Source organism: Lathamus discolor, chromosome 4 (genome assembly GCF_037157495.1).
Source record: "Lathamus discolor isolate bLatDis1 chromosome 4, bLatDis1.hap1, whole genome shotgun sequence".
In the NCBI taxonomy this organism is placed as follows: domain Eukaryota; kingdom Metazoa; phylum Chordata; class Aves; order Psittaciformes; family Psittacidae; genus Lathamus; species Lathamus discolor.
In genome coordinates, this window is record NC_088887.1 from 127157069 (window position 1) to 127179942 (window position 22874).

The window sequence follows — 22874 nt, forward strand, 5'->3', positions numbered from 1 at the left end:
GCTGGGGTCCATCCGTGCCTGGACTTGGACTCTTGAGCTCAGCCAGCCTGGATCTGATGGGTTACCCCAGGAGAGGGTCTGAAGGTGACCTGGGGGTGCAGACACCAACCCTTTCCCAAGACCTGGATCCTGACAGCAGGATGCGCCCACAGAAAGCCAGGAGCAAGCCCAAGCCAAGCTCCTTCCCACGAGCGGCTCAGCCGTGCTCCTAACACCTCTCTGCTACATCAGTTGAACTAAACCAACCCAGACAATCCAGACAGGCACTGGCGTAGCTGAGGAGGAAGGAAGGGAGAGGTTCATTAAGGGCTTACTTTAATAAACAGCTGGGAGGTGTCGTTACAGGAGCCTGCTCAGGCTCCGTGTTGAGATCACTCCCAAAGCAGCAACTAGAGCAGGGGCAGAGGGTGCTTGGTACCAGGGTACCTCTACCACAGGCAACCCCCTTGCAGTGCCAGAAGAGCAGCCTTCCTCCTCTGGGGATGTGCCACCACCACTTCCCACAACGGAGAGGGCATCTTCCCCGAGGGAAGAGCAGCATCCCTGCCAGGTCTTTGCTGGGGTGCCTTTACCCATAGGCAATGATGTCCCAACCCGGTGCCTGCACCCTCCGCAGTCAGCCCTGGGATGGGTGCATCTCCCCTCTACCGCACACTGAAGGAGGAGTTTCTCTGCCGTCATTGATTTTTGGAGGAATACATTGATTTTCTGCTTTTCTCTATATTTTTATTTATGAATAGATAAAATATATAATTAAATTATGTATTAAATTATATTCTATAAATTATATTATTAAAAACAATTTAAATAATATAATTTAATAATAATTTGTATTATAATTATATTTAATTATATTATAATTAAATATATATTCTATATACTTTATCTATAAAATACATATTTTCTATATATATTTTTAACCATATTTTTGCAGGCTTTGCCCTACCGAGCCTTGTATCTTGTCGGTGACTTATTGCTGCTCCCACCCCATACAAGTAAGAGAACAGAGTGCGGTACTCAATCCTCAGCAGCCCATAAACTGCAGACCAGGGGATTAGACCCCAACACCTCCTCTCTTGGTGCTCTGCAAACATCTCACAAAGCCTCCACTGTGTTTCTAGCATTGACCGTGCAGTTTGGCAGCAAATCCTCCATGCAAGGGCTCTGAAAGCCGCACGCTCCTGCCCCATTGCCACAGGGAAGTCCCCATCACGCTGCTCCCATGTGTTTGGGAGACTTCTGCTGCTATTTTAAGGAAGGGTTTTGTGCCTCAGCACATAATAGCCTGTGCATTGGGCCGTGCTTACAGAGAGGGGAAAAGGAGTCCGTGACGAATCAGCTTGGTCCAGTTTAATCCAAACCAGTTGGTGTAACTGGGCACAAGGCCTTAGCCACTGTGCAGATCCACTGGTAATAAAGGCTTGGGGCAGGGAAAGCTCTGGTTTGCTCTTGAAATAAAGCACAGAGCAGAGAACATCAAGGGCTGATGCTGCCAATGAGGGTGAATGTCTATGATTAAGGTCATAGAATGATGGAATGGTTTGGGATGAAGGGACCTTAAAGCCCCTCCAGCCCCAACCCCTGCCACGGGCAGGGACCCCTTCCACTGGAGCAGCTTGCTCCAAGCCCCTGTGTCCAACCTGGCCTTGAGCACTGCCAGGGATGGGGCAGCCACAGCTTCTCTGGGCACCCTGTGCCAGCGCCTCAGCACCCTCACAGGGAAGAGCTTCTGCCTAAGAGCTCAGCTCATTCTCCCCTGGGGCAGGTTCAAGCCATTCCCCTTGGCCTGGCCCTACAGGCCCTTGTCCCAAGCCCCTCTCCAGGTTTCCTGCAGCCCCTTTAGGCACTGGAGCTGTTGTAAGCGCAGAGCTGGATGCAGAACTGCCCCAGAGCACAGTAGAGGGAGATGTTATTGGGCACATCCTCAAGGTGCTGGATGGCAACAGGCAGGGTCTGGCAGGGATGCGAAGCACATGTCCATGGGACTATGCCATCCCTGTGGGGCCGCTCACCTTCCTACGCATGCCCTACCAAGAGGGGCTTCATCAACCTCATCAATGGCACAATGCACCTCAGACGACCCAGCAGTGACCACACCAGCAACCACAGTCTTCAGCGTCCAAGTGGCCTTTCAGGTCTTCCAGATTATCCCAGTTTTATTGGGCAAAACCTCTTTCTATTGCCTGTAGTGGATCACACGATAGACTATGCTTTGCTGCCAAGCAATGAATCACTCCCAGCCTCCTTCCCCTTCATCTGCAGATGAGCTGTTACCATAATAACCACACAGTCTTCCCCAGAAGGTTTCTCCTTCTGCAGCAGTCTCCATCAGAGGATCCCAAAGTACTTCTCCATGTCTTTGCATAAGCAGCTTTTCCCAAACTCATGCATCCAGCATTGGATGCTTAATGCTGCTTGAAGCCAAGACAAGACGTTGGACTTCAATGGAAGGAGCAGCAAACCTGATTTAATCTGTTCCGATGGACATGTATGTATACATAAATATGTATATATATGAATATATATGTGTATATATATATGATATATGTATATACATGTATATACATGTATATATATATGTATATACATGGGTATATATATGTATATACATGTATATATATGATATATATGTATATATATGATATATATGTATATCATGCCCAGTACCCCTAAAAGCTCAGGGACCATCAGTCCCAGGAGCATTCCCTGAAGGACAGCCTCTCAGCTGCATTTTGACACGTGGCAACCGCTTTTCAAGTCACACTCCCTCTCTCTGGAGATGCATCTATATATATAATCTGCAGCGCTGTGCTTTTTGGTCCTCCAGCCACGTCAAGCACATAAACCACATTGTGCAATGGTTTCGTGCTTCTGCAAGGACGATTCAAACCCTGCGCTTGAAGCGATGTTTTCTGAGGAAGTCATTTAGAAACCGGACACGGTGCCCTAACTTCTTGAAAGCAACAAAAAAAAAACCACCCCAGAAAACCACACAAAAAGAAAGGAGATTGGGAAAAAACATCCTGTGCTGAGGACAGCGGTGCGCTTGGTGACATGCGTGGCCAGGGCAGCTCTGCCTCCGGGCTGGAAACAGGTCCTGCAGCAGTTTAAATGTGAAGGATAGAACTGGAAAGGAGGATTTGCTCTCCTTGGCTATGGGCTGCAGCCAAGATAATGCCTGGCAATGGCAGGATAAGGCCTGGCCATGGCTTCATTGAGGTTGGTCCAAGCCTGCTGTGATTGCAATGATCCCTGCAGCTTCCTGCAGCGCTGTTCTGACCTGGAAAGATCCATCAGGATCTCCCTGCTGAGCTTCCCAAGCAGCAACCCAGCAGTGCGGGGTCCCCACCAAAACCTCTGCCCTTCTCAGGGTAGGCTCCAGAACATCAATAAGCAATAGGAGACACGGGCATTGCCCTGCCCAGGTCTGGCCTGAACTACTCCCCACTGCAAGAGTTTCCTCTGCATCTGCCTTCACAGATACCTTTGCTCAGCAAAGGAGATGTTGATCCTGCTCACAGAGCAACCTGACTGCACCTCAGCAGCTTGGATCTCTGGAGTTTCAACCCCTTTAGAACATCTCCACAGGGAACCAAATCAATGGGGTTTATTTTAAAGCCCATCTTGCTGGTGACTGAAAAGAGAACGGCTGAATGGATGGAGAAGAGGATGGGGGTGAACGCCCAGGGCTGCAGGGCACCCTCCGCTATGCCTCCAGCCTCTGCAGCTCTGGAAACCTCCTGCCTTGGTGACTTTGTTATAGACTGGCTCTGGCTCATCATGGAAGCATGGAATGGTTTGGGTTGAAGGGACCTTAAAACTCCTCCGGCCCTAACCCCTGCCCCGGGCAGGGACCCCTTCCACTGGAGCAGCTTGCTCCAAGCCCCTGTGTCCAACCTGGCCTTGAGCACTGCCAGGGATGGGGCAGCCACAGCTCCTCTGGGCACCCTGTGCCAGTGCCTCAGCACCCTCACAGGGAAGAGCTTCTGTCTTATCTCCAACCTGAACTTCCCCTGTTCCAGTCTGAACCCATCACCCCTTGTCCTGTCACTGCAGTCCCTGATGAAGAGCCCCTCCCCAGCATCCTTGTAGCCCCCTTCAGACACTGGAAGCTGCTCTGAGGTCTCCACACAGCTTCTCTGCTCCAGGCTCAACAGCCCCAATGTTCTCAGCCTGGCACCATGCAGGAGCTGCTCCAGCCCCTGAGCATCCTCGTGGCCTCCTCTACAGAAAGCCAAACTCCTCTTCCCCAGGTAATATCCTTTGTGATACAAGGAGGTGTCACAGAAAGCAGGAGGTGTTTACCTTGATACTGAGAAATGGGCTCCTGCAGAATGTTCTCCAGGACTGCTCCATGTAGCTGCTCTTGGTGCCGGTACTCGTCATCCTGTCAGCTCAGCTTTATCCGCCTGCCAAAAGAAACCATTCAGCACAAGAATAAGTCGCTTTGCTCGAATCCGCCTTGCTCAGCACAGCCGAATCCTGTTGTGCTTTGTGAGCACCCACACAGCAGCACATGGTCCTCATAAGCAATTAGTGATTATTCCCAGCTTTCATTTTCTCCTTGCACTTGGCTTCTGCAAAGCACCAGTTGGTGTGAAACACTAACCTGAGAGGTTGAGCACTGTTTGACGGGTGCAAGGACAGCAGTGTTTGAACATTGAAACCTGAAGAAGGGCTTTGGACCAGGGCCTGTAGGGCCAGGCCAAGGGGAATGGCTTGAACCTGCCCGAGGGGAGACTGAGCTGAGCTCTTAGGCAGAAGCTCTTCCCTGTGAGGGTGCTGAGGCGCTGGCACAGGGTGCCCAGAGAAGCTGTGGCTGCCCCATCCCTGGCAGTGCTCAAGGCCAGGTTGGACACAGGGGCTTGGAGCAAGCTGCTCCAGTGGAAGGGGTCCCTGCCCATGGCAGGGGTTGCGACCAGAGGAGCTTTAAGGTCCCTTCATCCCAAACAGGTCTGAGCCTGTTACTGGGGTGAGTTCTATTCACCATCCTTATCAGTGCCCCGGGTGAAGGGTGGAGAGCAGCTCAGGAGATACAAGACTGGGAGGAGCAACTGATAGAGCCAAGGGTCCTGCTGCCGTTCAGAGGGACCTCAATGGAGAACCTCATGGAATCCAACCCGGACAAGGGCAAAGTCCTGCCCCTGGGGAGGCACCAGCACGGTCCGTTGGCCAACCGGGAAGGACCTAGGGTTGAACAAGAGCCAGCAGGGAAAGGCAGCTGGGCTGCATTAGGAGGAGGATTGCCTTCATCTCCAGAGGTCCCCTCCAACCTCAGCCACTCAGTGATCAGAGAATTCCATAGGGGAAAAGGGGCAATCTTTTACTGTCCCAAGCTATAGGACTCTGTTTGCTCTGATCAAACCCTTTATATCCCTCAATCACACAAGACATCTTGGTTTCTTTTTGTCTGTTATCAACCACATGCTTATATCAACCATCTAAACTTGCAAGCAGATCTCCAGACCCCCCTATTCCCACCCTGAACCCTGGCTGCAAAGAGCATCCTAGGGGCTTCATACAGTGCCTGGGGAAGGCTCTGGTCTCCACTGCGCTGGTGCAAACCTCCTTGAGCTTTATTCTCTTTCCCATGGGTCTCTACTGTCCCATCGCAGCTCCTTTATTTGGTTAGATACAGCTGAGACCAGGATCCAGGCTCTGCACAAGGGCCTGCAGGGACAGGCCAAGGGGAATGGCTTGAACCTGCCCGAGGGGAGACTGAGATGAGCTCTTAGGCAGAAGCTCTTCCCTGTGAGGCTGCTCTATATAAGCTCTATACAAGCTGTCTCAGCTTTCCAGGTCCATTTGCAATACGCATCACGTGGTGACACCGTAGTTGAAGGTCAATGCTATGGAGGGAGAAAAATACCCATGGCATTGGAGAGATGGGAAAAGGGGTTAGGAAGAAAGCCCCATCTGAGCATTAGCTCAGCCCTTGGACGGTGCTGGAGCAGTCTTGTGCCAAGTGTGAAGGGTCTGCCCAGACATGAAGATCCCACCAAGGTGATGCCAAGCTATGGCTGAGGTCACATTGGCTGCTGTATGTCCTCACGGGATGTAACTGGTTTCAGCTCCCAATGCTGATGGTTGCAAGGGCCATGGTGTGCAGAAGTGAGATCAAGCAGCTTTGGAGGGGCTGGCTGGCCAAACTGCCTTCCCAATAGACAACCATTACTCTGCCTGTCTGAGGGTGGGTCTGGGGGACTTCGCTGCAGGCTCGGAGGTAGAAGAAGGGCTCAGCAAGCTCTTCTGCACCCCTCCGCACTCTGGGTCTCTGACGGAGGGTGCTGAGGCGCTGGCACAGGGTGCCCAGAGAAGCTGTGGCTGCCCCATCCCTGGCAGGGGATTGGAACTGGAAGAGCTTTAAGGTCCCTTCGACCCAAACCATTCCCTGTTCCTATGACCAAAGCCGTCCTTTCCAGCCTCTCATTTCCACCCCTGGTGTTTTCTCACCTCCCTGGAAGGTCCCTCCCACCCAAACGTAACCATCCAAACAAACCTAAATCCATGGGAATCCTGCATCCCTGTCCCTGCACCGCTGAGCTGAGCTCCCTCCTCCCTTCTCACCAGCCACATCAGTGGCACGAGTGATGTTCGGGGGGACGATGCCTTTGTTGGGCTTTAGTCGCAGGCTTCCTGCTCAGGAAGCTGTATTGTTTGGAGGCACGTTAAACCCATTAGGCTTGTTGTTGAGCACACTGTAATCGATGTTACCATCTGGGTGGCATCTCCAGGCTCTACAGCAAATGGGGTGAAAGGCTCTGCATTATTGAGTCCTTCCATTTCCCCCCTAATGAAAGCAAAGGAGCAAGTACCACAGCCTCAAACAAATTAACAAGTGGATGGGGTGATGTATATTCTAGCAAGAGACTTCACAGTGGCGTTTATACAAGCATTAAGTGCAGTGCACAGGGGAGGTAAATCCAGGAGGGGAACCTGTGCTGCTGGGTTAGAATCCCGACATCATCCTCTGCAAGCAGCAATTGCTGCCCTCAGCCCCATTGCCAGATATTGCTGCAATGAAATATGGGATGGGATCGATGCAGTAAATTCAATTGTGAATTAAAGCATCTGAGAAGCTGCCCTGAACCTCTGGAGGGCTGAGCAGAGCAGGAGCTAAAGCACCAGCCTGTCTGCAGGCCAGATTGCCTGTCTCCAGGAGCAGAGCTGGGATGAGTCATTTACAGCCACTGAGTTTGCTGCTGGAGCCTCTGGAATGCTCAGGGGAGACACAGGAGGAAGAAGAAGGGTGCCAGGGGGGTAAGAGAGGAAGCAAAAGGAGTCTGAGCCTGGATTTCCAAGGATGGGAATGGCCATGGGGCTGGTACCCACTGCAGGCTTGGTGCCCTTCGTTCCCTGGTTATCCATACGAATGCCTTTGCCGCCTCACCAAAGATGCACTCAGTGGGACCTGCAAACCACAAACCCTGTGGTCTGTAGAGTATTTTGGTCCCCTTGCCCACCTCTGTGAGGCCCCGCTTTAAACGTGCACAGCCTTTAACCCCTCTGGGTGTCCAGGAAGCTGCTGCATATGGAATTAGAGAATCAGATCATTGAACAGACTGGTTTGGGTTGAAGGGACCTTAAAGCTCATCCAGTCCCAACCTCTTGCCATGGGCAGGGACACCTTCCACTAGAGCAGGTCGCTCCACGCCTGGCATCCAGCTAATCCAGCCTCTTCCCTAATCAGTTTTCATAGGCTTCCTGGTAGGAGAAAATGGCAGACAGCACTGGTAGAGCTGTTTTCACTAATCCAGGAGACTGAGAGCTGAGGAATAGTCAGTTTTGGAATGCCGACCCTTGTTTTGGAGAGCCTGACCCAAGCCCACTCCCAGCCCAGCCCTGCGGGACCAGGACCAACAGTTCCCAACCTGGACTCCAGAGCAAGCTGCTTCCCATCTCTGTGCCTCAGTTTCCCCAGGAACAAGCTGGGGAATAGACACCGCCTGCTCCTATAATGGCTGTGGGGAGCAGTGGCTAAACTGGGACAGGCAAAGGCTGTGAATGGGGCAGCAGGGGCTGACTTAGCACAGCACTGGCCATACTGGCGAGGAAAGGGTGCTGTAGGAAACCTTGCTCCCTCCCTCGCTGCAACTCCTGCACTGTGCCCTCCGCTTCAGGCACGAAGGAACTTTGTCCTGAGCAATAAAGCACCATAAAGCTGAGATGTTGAGATGAGTTTCTAACGATTCCACAGCATCCCTGCAGCTGAGCATCTGCTCCACGCCAAACCTCCTCCTCCAGCTCAAAACCAGGGTGTCAGACCAAGGTTATCCCGTACGGAGCAGGCGTTTTAAGCCAAGCATTGGTTTGAGAGTGTTGTGATGGGAGCAGCTCCGGTGCCTCTGCTCACTGCAGGAGGTAAGCTCCTTCCCAGAGGAGCATTTTGCAAGGACTGATGGAAGTGATGATGCCACATCTACAGCATCGCAAGGAGCTAACCCTGGGTCTGTGAGTGCCGGGGGCCAGCACCTTTACAAACACAAGCCAGAAGTCACCATCCCTTATCTTAATAATTAACCTGAGAGCAACGAGGCTGTGTTTGCACACACCAGGATTATCCAGAGAGGGGCTTTGGACAAGGGCCTGTAGGGACAGGATGAGGCTTGAACCTGCCCGAGGGGAGACTGAGCTGAGCTCTTAGGCAGAAGCTCTTCCCTGTGAGGGTGCTGAGGCGCTGGCACAGGGTGCCCAGAGAAGCTGTGGCTGCCCCATCGCTGGCAGTGCTCAAGGCCAGGTTGGACACAGGGGCTTGGAGCAAGCTGCTCCAGTGGAAGGGGTCCCTGCCTGGATGGAGCTGGAGGAGCTCTAAGGTCCCTTCAGCCCAGTTCCATGATGCTCGGATTCCCTGCAGTATGTGAGTGAAACCCATGGGTGCTGGTTGGGGTCCTGCTGCAGGAGCTGCTCCAGCATCACCTGCACTGAAACAGGATGGATGAAACCCAGCCACCCGTGCCCCTCACTGGACTCCTAACACTGCTGCTGAGCACAGAAAACCCTTGGGTTTGATGGGAGAAGCAATTTCACTGGAGAGTTTACCTGCAGGCACGTAAAGCAGCAATTTAAAAAGGACATGGAACTGTTGGAACAAGTCCAGAGGAGGCCACGAGGATGAGCAGGGGCTGGAGCAGCTCCCGTATGAAGACAGGCTGAGAGCATTGGGGTTGTTGAGCCTGGAGCAGAGAAGCTGCGTGGGGAGCTCAGAGCAGTTTCCAGTGTCTGAAGGGGGCCTATAGGGATGCTGGGGAGGGACTCTTCATCAGGGACTGTAGTGACAGGACAAGGGGTAACGGGTTCAAACTGAAACAGGGGAAGTTTAGATTGGATCTAAGGAGGAAATTCTTTCCTGTGAGGGTGCTGAGGCACTGGAATGGGTTGCCCAGGGAGGTTGTGAGTGCTCCATCCCTGGCAGTGTTCAAGGCCAGGTTGGATGAAGCCTTGGGTGGGATGGTTTAGTGTGAGGTGTCCCTGCCCATGGCAGGGAGGTTGGAACTGGATGATCTTGAGGTCCTTTCCAACCCTAACTATTCTATGATTCTATGATTCTGATTTTCCGCTCCCTTAGGGTGCAGCAATGGCTTTAAAGGGCTTTGTGCCGGGGTTGGTGACACTGCTCGCAGTCACCGATCCTGCCACCACTGCCTGCATCCTACCCGGCCCCAGCCTCTGTGGCTGTGTCTCCCTGGCATACGAGTTTCACGCTCCAGATTTGGGGGAGGAAAGGTGAAATGCACCACTGAGAGCTTCAGCAGGGCAGTTCGGTGTCGTGAACCCCTCGCTGGGCTGAGATAACCCCTCTCCCCTTGGATGTGTGTGAATGAATGTAGCTGTGGTGATGGATGAAGCCGAGCATAAGAGAGCAGCTTCTTCACCATGGGGCTCATGGTGAGGAGGGGAAAGGAGGATGGATGGTGAAGAGTTTGGATGAAGATGCTCAGAGGGCTTCTCAGAGCAGAACTGCTCTGTGAGGCTGAGGGATGCGAAGCTGTGATGGGAGCAGGCACTGCCTGTGCTGTCTCTGCTTCCTATCCATGGTGAAGACCATCCCAGGAGGAGGAGGAGACCCCCTGCTCCTAAGGCACCTCCATGGGGAGGTGTATAGGGAGAAACACGCCTTTGCCATCACTCCTTGCCCACCACTGTGCTTCCTGGACATCCCTTCCCATCCCTGTATGGGGCAAGCTCATCCCCTTTGGTCACCAAGAGACCTCCTCAAGCAGGCTTCCAGTGGCCATGCTGTCCTGATGAGTGTCCCACTGCGGATTGAAGTCAAGCGGTGGCACTGACTCCAGCTTGGCAGAAATATCCCATTGCCAGCAGCAATAGACCAACATGGAGAAAGCCTGCGTATGGGGTTGGCTGGAGGGAAGGAGAGAGGATGCTGCCCTGGTGTTTGAAGGCAGCTTGGAGCAGCCTCTGTCCTCATCCTGCAGGCAGGGCCCGCATGCATGGCATCCCATGGCCACAGCCCCTCTAGCAGTTTAAAGCCATCCCCCTTTTCCTATCCCTACATGACAAGGGGGAAGTACCCCCAACCCTCCCAGTTCCACTGGGATTTGCACAATGTCCTGACTGGGCTATCAGGGGACCAGTCCCAGTGGCACCAGTATCCTGTCCCATTCCCAAGGACATAAACCTACCACAAGCCCTTTATTAACAATAGCAGCACGGCTACTGTGAGCTGAACAGGCACAAGCACGTGCTGGGCTCAGCAGAGCTTGAGTAAATAACAGCAAATGCAACCCAGCAAATTAAATCCCAGCGGGGACACAGAATGCCAGCAAATAGCCCAGAATCCACCTTCCTGCTGAATAATCCCCGCGCACTGGCAGTGAAACAGGAATGGTGTCAGTGTGGCTATTTACAAGCATGTGAAACGTGAAGCTGGTTTGGAAGATGGGGGGGCAAAGATGCTCTGTAAGACAACGGATGACAATGACAGTGTATACCCGTCATTCCCTGCCTGGAAAAGGACTGGGGAAGAAAAGGGATGTGGAGATGCACCCTAAAGCTGTTCCTATCTTGCACCAATTGGCAGAACCGAAGTGCAAATGAAATGAGCCCAACTCGGTGCCTCCCCATAACGAGGAATGTGTCAGGGATGACACATCCCAGCAACCTCACAGGAACAGAACAGGAGGAAACCTGCGACAGAGAAGTTCAGGGATGAGAACGAAAGGGGAAATTGGTGTTGAAACCCATGAAAACAACCACGGGTGATGAGGGAGGCACCAGCCCTGCTCTGGCACAGGGCAGGAGCTGTTGCTCTCCAGAGGTCCCTGCCAGCCCTGAGCCCCTCTGGCTTGGGAAGGATGGAGCCCTTCTCCCTGTTCCGGTGATGAGGTCTCAGAGCTCCCTGCCCACCTCAGGATGCTGCCGGATGCTGGAGCCCTTCTTGGAGGGGTCCTCACCAGCTCCAGCACTGCAAAATGCAGGGAAGGGATTGGAGCTCCTCTGCGGGTACCAAAACCATCCCCAACGGAGATGAGGCGCTGCAAAGGGTGATGTGGAGGAGCTGGAGCTGTGGATGCTGTCGTGCAGATGTGGCGTTCACCTGGCCCCACATCTGCAACTGGGGACCTCTGCCCCTCGACCACCTCCATAGAGAAAAGAAGGCTCAGAGGAGCCCTCATCCCCAAGTTCCAGTGTTTAAATGTGGCTACAGAGAAGCTGGAGGCTCCCTCTGGGCAAGGAGTCCCATGGGAAAGCTGACGGGTGACGGGCACAAGTTCCTCCTGGGGAAATTCCCATTGGAAACAACAGGGAAATTTCCCACTGGAATAACCTGCCCAGGGAAGTGGTGACTCCCCAGGGTTGGACACTGCTCAGATGGGGCTGCCCAGGGTGCTGGGCATCCAGCCTGGGTCACGCTGTGCCTGGAGAGGCTGGAGCAGGTGATTCCTGAGGTCCCTTCCGCTGGGATTCCAGGATTCCATGGTTCAAGGTGTATTTGCTAATGGCAAAGGCAGCACAAATCCAGCCTGAGGAAAGTCCAGCACTGAGCAAAGCTGGGTTGTTTTGGGTGGTCATTTCTGAAGCACTGAAGGAGCTTTCCTGCAGCTCCGCAGGTTAAGGCCAGCAGAGCCATAAGCACAGCTTGGGACTGTCCCCATGTGCTGGATGACCTTGGTGGTGGCACTTGCCATCATCATGCATCCTTGGGAAGAGGAAAGTGCCCGCTGCACGGGCAGAGGTGGACTTCCCTGCAAGAGGGGAAAGCACCCAAGAGCAGAATTGGCTCAGAGCACAGAGCGAAGGACTCGCAGGGGTCATGATGAGGGAGTGATGGGGCTGAGGTCCATGATCTCATTGAGTTACATGAGCAACAAGGCTGGGATTGCACAACGACATGAATCACTCAGTTTCAGTTTTAAAGGATGCCCAGGGCTATGGAGCCATCAGGGGTCTGGTACCCTCCGTCATCCCCCACTTGATGTCTTGCTCCTGCTGCTTCCCAAGCTCTTGTGGGATGCTTCCTGCTCTCTGCAAGAGCAATGTCCCATTAAACCTTCGCACAGCTCCTTGTTGACACTTTTGAACCATGGGTCTGTCCCTGCTGGCAGGTGTCATAGAATCATAGAACCCCAGCCTGGGTTGGGTTGAAGGGACCTTAAAGCTCCTCCAGCTCCAACCCCTGCCCCGGGCAGGGACCCCTTCCACTGAAGCAGCTTGCTCCAAGCCCCTGTGTCCAACCTGGCCTTGAGCACTGCCAGGGATGGGGCAGCCACAGCTTCTCTGGGCACCCTGTGCCAGCGCCTCAGCACCCTCATAGTAAAGAGCTTCTTAGGATCCCCTCTAACCTAAACACTGCTACAATGAAGAGGGAACTGAAAGCAGAGCACAGAGCTTCCAAACTCCCTTAGCCAGCAAAAGAGAGGTAGAGGGTTACAAACATCGAGGGGGAAACGCTGTGGGTCACATTATGGGGTGATGGTGGCACAAGGAGCAAGCACTGGAGCAAACTCCGGCCCAGGGCAACCATTGGAGGTTGGAGCTGGCACAGGGAAGGGAAGCAACGTTGATAGCTCAGGCAGCACAGAGGATTCATTCATGGGGCAGCCAAGTGTCCTTTTCCCATTATCTAATATTAATGGACTGCAGAAAGTCCATGGTATTACCGAGGGATGTTGCTGCTTCTCTGTGCCAGGTTTATTCACATCCTTTGGAAGAAGCTGGTCCTGCTCCCCCAGGAGCAGTTCCAGGCTGGGACACTCCGAAACAGCACGGAAGCCCAGGGAGAAAGGAGGTTGTATTCTGGAGCTCCACAGACCTGCAGCTGGAGCCACATCTGGCCTCAGCTAAGCTGCCTGCCTGCATTGCAGTGCCTGGCCAGGAGCGAGCCCTCTCCTGCATCCCTGGGAGCAATCTTCTGCCAGGGTTTCTCCAGCCATCCACACACGACCGATCTCTCCCAGAGGATATTCTGGTGCTTTGCAGGGTCGGAAACATGTTTCGAGTCAGAAATTCCCCTTCATAGAGCCACAGGATCCTGGAATGGGTTGGGATGAAGGGAGCTTAAAGCTCCTCCAGCTCCAACCCCTGCCACGGGCAGGGACCCCTTCCACTGGAGCAGCTTGCTCCAAGCCCCTGTGTCCAACCTGGCCTTGAGCACTGCCAGGGATGGGGCAGCCACAGCTTCTCTGGGCACCCTGTGCCAGCGCCTCAGCACCCTCACAGGGAAGAGCTTCTGCCTAAGAGCTCATCTGCTCTTAGGTCTCTGCAGTCTTTCACCACTGCCTCCACTTCTCTTTAAAATGAACATTTCCAAGGCCTGGGGGCTAAGGGCAGGTCCTGAGGTGGGTCATGAAGCTCCAAAGTCCACGTTTAGCAAGGTAACGGCTTGAGACATCAAGAATTTAATCCCTGGGATGGCTCAAGCCAGGGCACATGCATCCGGGTCTGGTTAAAGCTGAGCTACAGCTACAGCATCCCCAGGGAAGCACTGGGAGCAAACTGGAGCCAGGAACCACAGAGGAAGGGAGGCCGGGATCTATTTTTGACCAGACCAAGGTCCCCAGAGACCCAAAGCTGCTGCAAAGGGGAGGCAGCAAAGCCAGCAGCCGAGCGAGGCTGCGTTGAGTTGGGTTGGGTGCTGGGGTGAGCCAGGATGAAGCACTTCAGAGCCTGGAAATGCCACCTAAACCAGCAGCATGGGTGGGAAAAGCAAGGAAACGGGAAGAGTAGGAGGGAAAACGAAGATAAATGAGGATATGTTGCAAAGTAACCAAATAATCTGATCCTATGTGGCACCGGGGGACGTGGGTTAGTGGTGGGCTCGGCTGTGCTGAGTTAATGGCTGGACTCAATGTTCTTAAAGGTCTTTTCCAACCAAAACCATTCCATGCTTCCATGACTCTATAATAAACAATAATAGAAGGAGGGCTCTAATAGCAGACAGATGCAACGATGGGGTCCACAGCAAGGAGGAGATGCTCCTTTCTAATGCTTTTCCCCTTTCCAGCATCTTCAGCCTACACACAAGGCACCAGAGACTGGTGCAGGGAGGGAGGGAGTGGAAAAGAAAGTGTAAGGCATGAAATACCTGCGCTCAGCTGGTAAGAGGCCTTTTGGTGCAGATCCTTTTGGAGCACTGGTGAGAAATCAGATCCTGATGGGAGCCTGGAGAAGGGATGCTCCATTGCCCACTGAAGCTGTACCAGCAGCAGCAGGCAAGCTGCACTGCGCTGCCTCGCATGGGAGCTCTGGAAGGTTATCATAGACTGCTGGTAGGGTGAAATATAGACGTGCATCTTGATAAGCTCCTGAAGCAGCTCAGCTCTGGCCTGTCTGTAGCTGGGTATCCCTGGTGCTGCTCATAACCTGCCCAAAATGTCTCTTTTTTGCCCCTTTTGTCCTTATTCTTTGATTTACTCCAACACCCTCGACTGGCATTTTCCTGTTTGGACCTGCAGCACTAAGTGCAGCAGTGAAGAGCTCGTAAAACCATAGAAGGGTTAGGGCTGAAAGGGACATCAAGATTATCTGAGAGGACTGAAAGATCATGCAAAAGGACCTTAAGATCATCCAGAGGTTGGGCATGAAGCAGCAGGACCTGAGAGCATCGTGGTCTAGAGATCCCATACGGTTTAAGGTGCACGGCAGGGGTTCCACTGGAGAAAGCCTATGGCAAACCCTGTGGAAAAGTACCTGAGCACATACCCAGGTGAGACAGGAAGGAGGGAGGGAAGGATGTGCCCTTCTGACACAGTAACTACCCAAAAGCGCCAGAGATACGGGAGATGCAGGGTGAATCCCTCACACACCTTGCAAACGCCTTGGGCATAACGTGCCTCTTAAGCAAAGAGGAAAACCTGCTCAGGAACTGGAGCAGTAACAGGTTTTACAGCCCCTGAGATGGATATAAAGGATCCTTGAGCAACCCGGAGCCTGCGCCCTGAGGTTTCCCAGGTAAACCCCTGGCAGCCTGGATGCACGGCTAAGGATGGGGCAGCCTTGCCCCCGGGTGAGCAGATCCCAGTGGCACAGGGTGCCCAGAGAAGCTGTGGCTGCCCCATCCCTGGCAGTGCTCAAGGCCAGGTTGGACACAGGGGCTTGGAGCAAGCTGCTCCAGTGGAAGGGGTCCCTGCCCGGGGCAGGGGTTGGAGCTGGATAGGATTTAAGATCCCCTCAACTCAACCCAGTCTGGGATTCTATGGTTCTACACTGATTCGCAGGGGCTGGAAGCAGAGGGTGCAACAGCCCCCAGCCAGGGTGGGATGTCTCCCCACAGCACCTCTGCACAGCCAACCCCATTGTCCCCATGCCCACCTGAGACATCCAAAATGCAACAGAAGCACCGGGCACGGCCAACACACGATGTGCTGGGTTGTGTGAAGCTTTTCATCTCATGGAATGGGTTGGGTTGGAAGGGAGCTCAAAGCTCCTCCAGCTCCAACCCCTGCCACGGGCAGCTTGCTCCAAGCCCCTGTGTCCAACCTGGCCTTGAGCACTGCCAGGGATGGGGCAGCAACAGCTTCTCTGGGCACCCTGTGTCAGCGCCTCAGCACCCTCACAGGGAAGAGCTTCTGCCTAAGAACTCAGCTCAGTCTGATATCTCTGATCATGAATCAATCTCATATCTAACTGTTGGAAATCAGGGTTTCAGGGACACAACTGTTCATAGAAGAATAGAATAGAATAGAATAGAATAGAATAGAATAGAATAGAATAGAATAGAATGGAATGGAATGGAATAGAATAGTTCCGTTGGAAAGGACCTCAAGATCATCCAGTTCCAACCCCCCTGCCGTGGGCAGGGACATCTCACACTAAACCATCCCACCCAAGGCTTCATCCAACCTGGCCTTGAACACTGCCAGGGATGGAGCACTCACAGCCTCCCTGGGCAACCCATCCCAGTGCCTCAGCACCCTCACAGGAAAGAATTTCCTCCTTAGATCCATTCTATCCACCATTGCAAGACCCAGGTGAAACCGAGAAGCCTGCTTTCCCCCAGGTCAGATAGACAAAAGCTCAGCAGGACACTGCAGGAGCAGGCAGAGGCAGCAGCTCAGCCCTGAACGCAGGGTTTGGCCCCAGGCTCTCCCCTGAGCAGCAAATGCACAAGAGGGTTACAACCACTCAACAGAGAAGAGGAATGCAGCCCATCACCGGCCTGTTCGCATCTTCACCCACAGCCTGCGGAGCTGCACAAAGGCTCTTCCCTCAGCATTAACCCTTTCCTGCTCCTTGCCACCAGCTCTCCCAGAGCCAGGGCCTCCCATCAGCTTTTCATAACCAACCATCGAACCAGCCGCGCTGGAAAAGACCTTTGGGATCATCGACTCCAACCATAAAGCAGGAGCAGGTCCTGCTCTGGATGGGTGTCAATCGGCTGCTCTCCAAGCAATGCACTGCTGGAGATGCCTGGGTCTGGCCAAGGTCCCAACGCTGCCAGGTCAGGTCCGTGCCTGCCTGGCCCCCAGCCTCAGAGCCCACCAAGACCTGGGGTGAGAGGAGGCATTGCCGTAAGAGAAGGAGCAGGAGTGCAAGAGAAATGAAGTGCGGCAGCTTCAGGGGCTGGCAAAGGTCCCTGCAAAGGGAGGAACAAGCGGAGCTGCCCCAGTGGCACAAAAGGGCTCGGGTAAATACGAACAAGCAGAGAGGAAGCCAGGAAACACAAGTGCAGAAAGCGCCATGGAAGAGGCGCACGGACACTGGGAGCGCTCCTGGGTTTCCTCCCCTTGAGCTTTGAAGCTGCTGGAAAACTCCAGCTCCGGAGCCAGATGGTTCAAGGAGTCTTGCAAAACTCCACAGGGAAAAGCAGCGGGGGAAGCTTCCCAGCGGCCGATCCCCGATCCCGTCCTGCAGCTCCGTACCAGCCTCAGCCTCAGCAGCTCCCTCCTCGCCCAGGCTGCTGCTGCCATACTCACAGTTGCAGGACTCTCCCGATCCCAATCCCACTGCACCGGGAGCACTTTTCCTCTGCCAGCGCCTGCTGGGGCCATTCAGTGCTTTAACTTCCAGCCTGGAGGTGGGGATGGCTGTGGGGAGGTGGGGCTTAGGCTGCAGCTCCGAAAGCCGAAGTGCCTTTGAACCCAAACTGTTGCAACCTCTCTCAATTGGATCTTTTGGGGCTGTCCTGAGGTTACAATCCCAAAGGACAGAGCGGCCCCTGTGCTCTGCTGAGACAGAGCTTTGCGAACTGCTTGCACAGCCCCAGGCCGGACTGCAGCTCCCATCCCCTCCAAGCAAAGGGTCCCATCCACCCCTCCGCAGTGATTTCCTTGTTCGTTTTCCCATTCCGTTTGCTTCATCTGCATTTATTCCTTTAACGTTCAGAGCTCTGGTGTTATCCTGGGATTTGTGATCAGGTTCTTTGCATAAACTTGGATTATGTATTTCTCAATATCTCTCCCTATTGCATTCTGCACCTATCACTGAGGCATTTCCAAAGAACCAGAGGAGTCAACAAACAGCCCCAGTTAAAGCTGTCAGAGGAAAACTGGGATTTCTCCCATAGGGATTCTTCTCTGGTTGCCCAGAGAAGCTGTGGCTGCCCCATCCCTGGCAGTGCTCAAGGCCAGGTTGGACACAGGGGCTTGGAGCAAGCTGCTCCAGTGGAAGGGGTCCCTGCCCATGGCAGGGGTTGGAGCTGGAGGAGCTTTAAGGTCCCTTCCAACCCAAACCACTCTGTTGTTCTATGATGCTGCACTGTGGGGACCAGGGCAGCTGCAAAGTCACATCCAAGGGGAACATAAGGTACCAGGAGGACATGGAGAGACCTTTGGTGAGTTCCCCATTCTCCTTTCATCCCCAAAGCCACAACAAGCTCCCAGATGGATTCTCCAAATGGGATACTTTCAGCTCATGGCCTGTTAGCAGCAAAGAAAGGCACAGCCACGCTTTCTTCCTGCCATTTCTTGTTAGGGTCTGAAGGGTGGAATGGCCAAGCCATGCGAAACACAGCATGCTGGGCAGAGGCACTTGATGTTTCCAAAGGAAGATTATCTGCTTTCCTGCTCAATCTCATTAAATAGCAATTAAACAAGCACTTCAGTAGCTCGAGCAGCGGAAACACATTTTGCTAAGTAGGAGATGGCCGAACCAGCACGTTCAAAGATGCTCTTTGCCCAAGTGACCCTGAGCTGTCCTCCCAAGCAAGGCTGCATCAGACAGATAGTGCACTGCAGGGAGCAGAAACTCCATCAGCTCCCGTTGGCCCTGCAGTATCTCAGGAAGGCTTTATTAGATCTAAAGAACGTATTATTAATGTTTCACAGCTACGTAATTCCTTTCTATTCAGAGCATGCAAGGATTGTCCCCCAGGAAGCACAAACTGTGCTTAATTTGGGGGTGGGAGCTCCTCAATAAGCAAGGGATAACAGGGGAGACTTCATTTAGAGAGGAGCAAGAGGCAGACGCTCAAAGTGGTCCAGATGAGGGATTCATCACCCCCCATGCCTCTAAGGCAGCACGGACACCCCTTTCAGCATCATCACACTGCGATATTGCATGAAAGAAGAGCACCATCTATTGACTCCTCTCCCGCAGCACCTCATTCCTGGGAGCCAGCATTTTTGCCAGCGCACAGGTTGCTGCTCCATCCCAGACCCTGCGTGTTTGTACCCTCAAAGGCAGAGGAGCATCATCTTCTTGTTGCTGGTCCAAGCTCAATGGCCCAGCACTGGGTTGCATCTCCATGGTCAGACAGGCTCCTCCTGCAGCCCCAAAGGCTGCTCTTTTCCCCTGTAGGATGCAAAGAGCTTTATGTAGGTATATATGAATTGACGCTGCATCGTGTGGGAAAGGGATGCAGGCGGAACACTGGCACAGAGAGGCTGTGGCTGCCCCATCCCTGGCAGTGCTCAAGGCCAGGTTGGACACAGGGGCTTGGAGCAAGCTGCTCCAGTGGAAGGGGTCCCTGCCCGGGGTCGGGGTTGGAGCTGGAGGAGCTTTAAGCTCCCTTCAAGGTCCCTTCATCCCAACCTATTCCATGATCCTAAAAAAGCCCCTAGAAGGAGCGCGTTTCTCCGGGTGCAGCAGCCCCATGGGTGCCGGCTCGGAGCTGTTCCCTGCCTGCTGCTGCCACTCTCTGACCAAGAGCTTTCCTGCAGCTCTCTCAGCTTTTAGGTCACTGCAAGCATTTGACCCTCAGATATTTGCACCCGAGACCCCCAGGAGCATCCCGGGTGAGTGAAAGGATCATTCCTATTGAAAGCTGAGCATCAGGAACATCTCAGGGATAAAACCCCAATGAGCCACACGCAGTGCTTCAATACCCATCTCATTACAGTCCATTCAGTGGTGTTAAATCCTCTGGAGGACGCGGTGGAAGGACTAGTGCTTGGAATAACTGGAACCGGTTTGCAGCCAACAATAGGAACACTTGGTTCCATAGAATCATAGAACAGTTCGGGCTGGATGGGACCTTCAAAGATCATCTGGTCCAACCCCCAGTTTGTGCAAAGGGATCATAAAACCTCACATGTCTGAGATTATACAGGTCCACACATAAAGAAACTGGGTCTCCCAGCCTGGAAGATGCCACGTTAGTGAGCTCGTATCTGCCCAGGCTCACTGGTTACTCCAGCTCTGCTCTTGATCCAAGAGTTCAGGAACAGCTCTATGACCTGCATGGGAAATGGGACCCATTTCCACGTGTGGGGCTAAGACCAATGCTTTTCTGCATGTGGGGTTAGGAAAAAAACCATCTGGATTAGGGCTGGGATTTCCCATCTGAGCTCTGCTGACGTTGTACAGGGAGCCAGCCAAAATCCAAGGGCAAATGCTTGGAATTCTGCAGGAATTGTTTGCAGAGATGGGATCTAAACTGGGTGTTTGGAGGCCACCAGCAGTAAACAGCCACTTCCTATATATTGAGGGCTGCTTTGGAATCCTTGCCTTGCCTTTTAATGCATGGAGGAGTTGCACTGAGACCTGTCAGCAGCGCAGGCATCGGTGCAGGGTGGGTTCAGAAGAGGAAAGCCAAGGACAAAACCAGAGGCTGAACTCACGGTTCCCTTTCCTGTCCCTGAACCATGGGACTTTCCTTCCTGTCCTGGAGAAAGAGGAATCCTGCGGGCTGTGCACATGCACTGGGAAGTGTCCTCATTGTCCTGCTGCTGAACTTCACCCCACAACTCTTCTAGAGCAGCTAAGAGGGATGTATTGAACTGAATCATCAATCCTTAGGAGTGCGCAGTGCTACAGAGAGCAAACTGCAGCAGAGCTGGGTTTCAACATCTGCAGCAACAGCTGGGAAAGGCCAGGGAGCAATCCTGCCCTGGGTAAGGCAGAGGAAAGCAAGAGAAAGGGGGAAAGTCCGACTTTCCCGTTGTGTCGTTGCCAGCCCCCTCCCATGGGCACGGCTATTCTGGGAGAGCATCGCCTGATGTGTGAGATGCCTCCAGCCTTGGAAGAAAACCTCCCCAAAGGGGAGAATGGGGGTGGTTGTTTTTATGAGTAACGCCGAAGGAATAACGCTTCCTGAAGGAGGTGCTTTGACTTGAAAACCTTCCAGGGGGGGATCAACGCCGCGCTCGGCGGCTGCCTGAGCTCGGCGCATTGATGGTGCCGCGTAATTGCACAAGATGCACTTCTGGGAGAGCTTGGAGCCTGTTGATGCACTTCACTCCTCGGGGATGCGGTGTCAGGCACTGAGTTATGGGCAGAGCCCAGCGCGCTGCTTGGAATTCAGTTCTAAAAGAGAAAGCAGCTTGCAAGTCATGATCCTTCGCAGGCCGGTCCAGGTTTCCATCGCTCGCTGCATCTGAGTGCTGGGTGTTAATGATGAGACTTAACGGCTTGATATAGGGGCATATGGCTAAAACAGGAGCATATAAATCACAAGAGTGCCCTGAAATGTCTGGTTTTCTATTTCCTTTCCTTTTTTCCTTACGAAGCACATCAGGCATCGTGGAAAACATGGGTTTTCCTTGGTCGAGGATGTCAACTGAAACCTGTCACCCTTTCAACACGGCTTTAAAATGCAGAAGGTGCTTTGCAACACCTTCATTGTCCACGCAGTCTTCCAGTCAAATTAATGGCATTTGTGATGGCAGCGGATTTATTTAATCAGACAAGCGTAGAATTATAGAATCACGGAATGGATTCGGTTGGAAGGGACCTTAGAGCTTATCCAGCTCCAACCCCTGCCACAAGCAGAGACACCTTCCACTAGAGCAGCTTGCTCCAAGCCCTGTCCAACCTAATTGAACTTAATGTATGGGAAACAGCCCCCTGACCATGTCCAGTGTGAGCAGCTTGACCCACACCTAATGAGGAGATGCAAGGTCCTGCTATCTCCTGCCGTTCCCTAAAGCATCTCTATCCGTGCAGGCTTCCAATTAGTCTTAATTGCTTCTAATGCCCTAATTGCTGATAGCAATGCCATGAGGAGGGGCAGAGCCTCTCCTCAGAAGGATCTTAGGATGAGAAGCAATTAGTTCCTGAGCCAGACTCCGCACCCGGTTCACCGCGGGCATCACTGGGTGCTGAATAATTCAATGAGTTCCTGCTTCTTGGGAGCATCTGATCTGCAGTTGTTATTGGAGCGAAGCTTTGCATTAATTTATAGACAGGAATCCTGAGAAGAACTGTGCTGTTACCAGCTCAATTATAGTTACAATGCACTTTGCGTTTACTACAGGAGGCCAAATAAATCGCTCGGTGCATAAATGCTGTTTCAGGCCTGATAAAGCACTGGATTCCTCCCATTTTCACCACTTTTTCTCCGGTTTGGAAGGTGTTTGCTATCACCTATCGAGTGAAATCTAATCCCACCAAGGCCAGACCCAGTCAGATCTAAAGGGATGAGGAAGAATTGCAGTTGGCTCCTAGAATGGAAAAATTTTGGGAAGGAAAACCAGGCTCTATGGCCCCGCAATGAGACTCGTCCTGGTTGGGTTAAAGTCATTTAAAAGATCATTTTGATGTTATAAACATCCATCTGGGAGAATTTCAGCTCCAAATCGGGGAATCCAACAGGTTGGGAAGGACCTTTAGGATTATCAAGTCCCCACTCTGTGTGACTGGGAGATACCATCATTCCAATAAATGCAGCCCATGGAAGGAATGAGATGTGAAAAGCCTCTTGGGAAGAGAAGGACTTGGGGATTTTGCTCTCTGTGATGCCACAAGCTGCGTATCGCTGGAACTGGAAAGTGATGCTGCAAGGATGAGGCGACAGGGAAGGGCAGATGGTCTCCAGCGCACTTCGAGCTGGGTTTCCCCATAGAAGCAAGCACTGCGGGTTAAGGATGGTGATGGTTTCTTACCACATCCTCACCAGGAAAACCAAATAAGAAAAAACAACCTGGAATAAAGGTTGATAGAGAGATCAAGATAATGATGGATCAAGTCTACCCAACATCCCAGATAAATCTTAGTGCAAGGATGCATCTTAATGCATCATGCTTTGCCTAGAAAGGTTG

General features: G+C 52.9%; 1 protein-coding gene across 2 annotated transcripts in view; it reads right to left on the reverse strand.

The window, feature by feature from the left end:
• SLCO2B1 (solute carrier organic anion transporter family member 2B1) overlaps positions 1 to 17500 on the reverse strand; it is a 56543-nt gene extending 39043 nt beyond the window's left edge. The window contains exons 1-2 of one of the 2 annotated variants that reach the window (XM_065678961.1): positions 17373 to 17500; positions 4306 to 4409 (exon numbers count right to left, since the gene is read on the reverse strand). In XM_065678961.1, coding sequence (XP_065535033.1) covers positions 4306 to 4386 — 81 coding nt within the window. In that variant the 5' untranslated portion in view covers positions 4387 to 4409; positions 17373 to 17500. Of the gene's footprint in view, positions 1 to 4305; positions 4410 to 14542; positions 14892 to 17372 lie in introns of those variants that run through there. The other variant, XM_065678962.1, reaches the window with a different exon arrangement.
• Between the last annotated feature and the right edge of the window lie 5374 nt (positions 17501 to 22874).